Raw genomic sequence first — 5,582 nt, 5'->3', positions numbered from 1 at the left:
ATCTCTATACTCTCAGGCTTCGAAAAGTAGAAGAATAAAAAATTATGGTAAGATAGAAAAGTGAGAGGATAGAAAAGATTTAATTTCTCCTAATGTGTGTTTGGTTGGAATGATGAAAAAGTAGAAGGATGAAAAATTTTTTTGTTTGATTGAGAGGAAAAATAAGAAGATGAAAAATGAAGTAAGTATAAATTTAAAATTATGTCATTTTTTATTTAAAAAATTGTGCCTTAAGTATGAACACTTCAAATTTTTTTAAAAAGAAGTTAAGCTAAAGGAAGACGATCACTAAAAAAAGAAGAAGAGAGGTACAGGAGAAGACAAAAAAAAAAAAAAAGAAGAAAAGGAAAAGAATCGTAAAATTAAACAAAAAGGAAGATATTTTTTGATAACCAAATAAAGAAAAGAAGAAATAGATAGCACTAGTGCACTACGGACAGGGATAAAAATCAGAGGAGGAAAAAAAAAAAAGCCAAACTGGCATAGAAACGAAAACCCATGTGCAAGTGCACAAGGGTATTCCAATCTTTTTAATGCACTGAGTTTTCTCTTTTAAGTTTTCTCTCCATTTTGGAGAGAAAACATTTTGGTGGGTATGGAGAGAAAATATTTAGACTCTACCATATTTTTTTACTCTCCTCCTTTCAACCAAACACCCATTAAAAAGTTTTCTCTCCACTTTTCTCTCCTCAATTTTCCGTCCTCCCTAAAATCTTTTCAAACAAACATGCTCTAAAACTCAAGTTCAGAGTTTAACTTGAGTTTCTAAGACTTGAATTGCATGTGATGGCAGTTTGAGGCGGAAAAAAATTCACTTGGAAATCAAGGATTTAAAACTTGAGTTCCCATTCTTTCCATTCCACGAACAAGTCTATTTCTTCTTCTTCTTTCTTAGTTCTTTTCTTCTTCCTTCCAGATTTAAATCTTCTTCTTCCTGCCCAATCTAGTCCTATGATCTTCTTCCTCTCCTCATTCTCCTCTTCTTCTTCCTTCCTGATCTGTTCCTCTGATCTCTATTTCTCTATTCCTGCTTGATCTGATTTGTTTTGATCTGTTTCACTATGGAAATCGAGTATTGTGAACTCGGATTTACTTTTTACAAACTTGAGTCAAAAAAACCCCAAATCAGCAAGTGGAACTCGAGTATTTGAGACTTGTTATTTAGATTGAAATCGAGCATTTAAAACTCAAGATGCTAGTTTCCAGTATTGTTTCTAATACATGTCAACTTATTATATTCTTTCCATCATTAATGCTATCTTGCAAATTACCTCGAAAAACAAGTCACTACTGATGGAAACAAAAGCAATCTGTAAAGGGTCTCAATGGGTCTATATGTATATCTATATTCTCTTGGGATCTTAAAATAAAATTTTTCTTTGTCTTTCTGACTTATTTTATTTTGGTGGAAAAGAAAAAAAAGGGGATTCCAACCACTATTCAAAGTTTTTAATGGAATTATTGATAGTAACAAATAAATTAAAAAATTCTTTATTTAACTTTTCTTTTCTGTGAGTGGTGGGAGTCATTCTTTACTACTTGCTATTCATGGGCAGTGTGTTGGCCAGAGAGTTTTAAGCAAAAAATACCATATGAGAGCATAATGGCTTTATTACTTTTTATCTTTTGCACAAAAGAGAGTAAAATTTTCCCATAAAAAATGTAAAGTTTTGGATCGACTTCTATTAAAAGGAAAAATTCTAGAATCACAATCAATTCTATATCTATTTTCACAACTATATGATGTGGCTACAGTTTATAATTTATATCCTAATTATTTAATTTAATGTTTTTTTTGTGTGCCTTTTACGCAAATATTAAATCAAAAATTAAAATTGAGTGTTCACTTTATAATTTATATTCTATCAATCATAACTTGCCATATATTTCTTTTCTTTTCTTTTTTCTCTTCCTTATATATACAAAAAGCAATTTATAATTCATATCGTTTTCCCTATTTCCTTGTGTTGTGAAGTCAACACTTTCGAGAGACTCCAATTGAGTAGTTAATATAAGGGTTTTGCTTATTTCTAGTACTTTTTTAACTGGACGTATCATTTTGTTTTAAATATATAATAGCAAGTGGTGGTGGGTTTAATCTCCACCTTTTATTTAGTTTGTGGGTGATGTGACAATCTCTCATTAAAATAAAAAGAGATTCTAGTAAAAAAGTATTGGAGATAAGCCAAACCCTTAATATAACATATTAGGATACCACTTGACCAAAAAGACTTAACCCTATGGGTATGAGCCTAACTGTATTCAATTAACCACTTACTTTTCTTATTAGTATTTAATGTGGAACTTTACTCCTTAGCCAACCACACTATTCACAAGTGAATATCACAAAAAATTCCCTCTTCATGTGTGAGTCTTCTAGCTACGGAGTCACTAGGGGTACTTCAATTTTAATCTCTCTCTTGAACAAAAGCTTTTTCTTAACAATCCAAGTGTCATACATCACCATCACCATCACAAATAGTATGCCCTTTACTCGACCATGGTTAGGGTGAACATTGTAGTCTACCTTGCACAACAATAGGAGCCATTAACAGGTACATGGTAGAACTCTTTACTCAGCCATGAGAGGAGGCATGGGAGTCTTCCTCATTCTACTTGGTAAAATTCACTAACAAACACTTGCCCCCAAACCGCATTGCATGGTGCAATGCTAAATATGACCCAAAAATACATCTTTAGAGAACTCATGAATGAAGCCTCCAACTACATATCTATTGTATCCTGATCAAATTTATTTCTTCCGTGGAATTCACACATGGGGGACATCAATATAATTTTTATTTGCGCACATTGCAGATTTAGCATGGGTACAAGATATCGACAATTGATATGAACAGCTTTTTGCTCAAAGTGATAGCTGTTAGTATCCATTATCACTCCTGCCAAGATGCAACATTCTTGAAGCAGGGAACGTAAAATGTTTAAGGGAGCCCAGGCAAGGTTGTCACTGAAGAAGAGGAAGGAGGGGAAAGAAAAAGAAAAAGGCATACTCTGCACCATCCAAAGGCACTGTGCAGTCCCATTCATTGTGATTTTTTTGATTCTGGAATCTGGTCCAATTTTTTTGTGATATAATTTTGTATATTGTCAACATTGTCACGAAAGGTGAAAAGTCGATAGGTTACTAGGCTGTATTGATCATAGTTCTGCTTGAACTAATTTTGTATCAATAACCATACTGTTTTAATTTAAATATTAGATGAAATAGAAAATCCTTTTTGAATAGATTAATTTACCAAATCCAAAGCAAGCAGTACAATTACATCAGACAGACACACCTCACCCAAAAGGGCCAAAACACGCTGTAGACACACCTCACCCAAAAGGGCCAAAACACGCTGTAATTTATTCCCACTATGAATACATCAAATAAACTTGTAGATCAGCACACAAAAGGAGCATCAACATGATGGTCACTGCAATAGAGGCCGGGTCGCTGTTTAAAACCCTGGCTCTTTAGCAGCTGTCTAGTCCTCAAAACAAGCTCCTGATTGGTGATTTCACCACCTGTCTCCTCGATGATGGTCTGAATTGCATTGCTAAGAGCTCCATAAGCTCTAGCAGCATTGCCTCCAGGAGTAGCATCAGCTGAGGTTTGGTCAGTCTGGCAGCCACTAATCAGAATTCCATTGTCAGGAAGTGCTCGCTGCATTGATCCAGCATAAGCCTCTTTCTTGCTACCTACTTGTGTCTCCAGGGCTGGCTTTGAGTACCCCTCATTGTTCTCCTCCAGGCTTTGTTTGAGGAAATCTTGAGCCAGACTTCCAACCATTCCCAACAACCCACCGCCCCCTCCACTTTCACCTTCATCGTCCCTATGCTGAAGTTTGTTAAAGATTACCTTCATGAACTTCTTCACCTTTGGGGTTGCATCTTCCCCAAAGATGTTGTAAAGTGCTGGCCGCAGCTTCCCAACATCAATGTCATCTTTACCGGTTTTCTGCTTGAGTATTTCGATGAGAGTGGAGAGAGGCAGAGACCTACTCTTCACATAGCCGTGCTCCCCATAATCAATATCTCTGTCAACATCTTCTTCTTCCTCCTCCTCATGATGACGACGATGTGGGATGCGGATTCCACGGGACTCAAATGCATCTCCCACACTCTGTTTCAGAAAATTTTTAAATCCAAATCCAGAGCCAGAGCCTGAGCCTGAGCCATTTCCCTCACGCTTTGTACTCTCCCCAATCTGCTCCTTAGCCTCGTCAATGAGGCCACCGCTGTGGCATGAATCAGAGACAATGGTCAACCGGCAACCTTCTGGGATCTGGTCTACCAATTCCCTGAAATCATCATCTGTTTACACACACACCCCCACTAAGCGTTAGCATCTAGCATCCCTTTTTTTCTGATCAGGAAAGATGAGATTCAACCATTCAAATGCGACTCTTTTGAGCTGTCAATGAGCTAATAATAATTATTATGAATTGAATTCTTACAAGGTTCCAAATTCCAACGCACGTTACTAAATAAAACACTCCCAATATAAAAAAAAAAAAAAAATAATAAAAAAGAAAACTTCTTTGAGGAAAAATTTCACTCCAAGAGACATTGCCATCAATCATTGGAAAAACAGATCATATTGCCTCTTCCATAAATTTCTCTTAGTTTATTTATTTGTTTATTTTATCATGAATTTTTATTTGTGATGCACATATAGATTTAGAATCAAATGAAAAAACCAGGGTCACGGATCATGATTCACATCATTCCTTAAATTCGAGAAATTCAAGAAAGATTTTTTGTTTTGTTTTTTTTTTTTTCTAATGAAAACCTAAGCATCACTTAGGACCATTTCTAGATCATGTTCAAGAATTCCACAATCAGACAAAGAGATCTGAAATCAAAGTCATCACAATTATGAAAAAGAAAAGAGAAAAAAAGAAAAAAGAAACCCAATAAAGTAATCAATCAAAAAGGAACTATAACACAAACAAAAAAGATTCAAAAAGATGAGAAAGAAAGAGATATTAACCAGTGATGAGATTCATATCACAGGGAACAATGCACTCATCATATCCTGTATCATCATCTTCACCGGTCTCCGCTGGCAGACGAGTCCCGTGGCCACTGTAGTGCACAAACAACAAATCTCCAGACTCAGCCGATCCCACCAGATCCTTCAAAGCCCTGCGGATGTTTTTCCCTGTTGGCTGAGTGTAAGACTCATCTGTGTCGATCAAAACAGTGATGTCTTCCTCTGAGTATCCGTACTTGTCCACCAAACACTGGTACATCCTCTTCACATCGTTGATACACCCTCTCAGCTCTGCCTTCGTATCTGGGTAGTTGCACCCTATCAGCACCGCTCTCTTTGTCATGATGATCACTCACTGTTTTTTTTTTTTCTGTGTTTTGCTGAGGATGTATAAAGAGAAAGACAGGTCACAAGATGATGGAAACAAACGCTATCTCAAAAGGGTCTATTTGTATATCTATATTCTCTTGGGATCTTAAAATAAATTTTTTTCTGTCTTTCTGACTTATTTTCTTTCTGACTTATTTTATTTTGGTGGAAAAGAAAAAAAAGGGGTTTCCAACCACTATTCAAAGTTTTTAAT

General features: G+C 35.8%; 1 protein-coding gene across 1 annotated transcript; it reads right to left on the bottom strand.

The window, feature by feature from the left end:
• Positions 1 to 3,221: 3,221 nt before the first annotated feature.
• Positions 3,222 to 5,549, bottom strand: LOC142617144 (metacaspase-4-like). The gene is made up of 2 exons (XM_075789858.1): positions 4,997 to 5,549; positions 3,222 to 4,317 (listed from the first exon to the last, which is right to left on the bottom strand). Exons 1-2 carry the CDS (start codon positions 5,340 to 5,342, stop codon positions 3,404 to 3,406), a joined length of 1,260 nt encoding a protein of 419 aa, XP_075645973.1. The 5' UTR covers positions 5,343 to 5,549; the 3' UTR covers positions 3,222 to 3,403.
• Between the last annotated feature and the right edge of the window lie 33 nt (positions 5,550 to 5,582).

This window comes from Castanea sativa, chromosome 11 (assembly GCF_040712315.1).
Source record: "Castanea sativa cultivar Marrone di Chiusa Pesio chromosome 11, ASM4071231v1".
Classification (NCBI taxonomy): Eukaryota; Viridiplantae; Streptophyta; class Magnoliopsida; order Fagales; family Fagaceae; genus Castanea; species Castanea sativa.
Note: the sequence above shows the minus strand (reverse complement) of the source record. Positions and strands in the feature narration are given on the sequence as shown.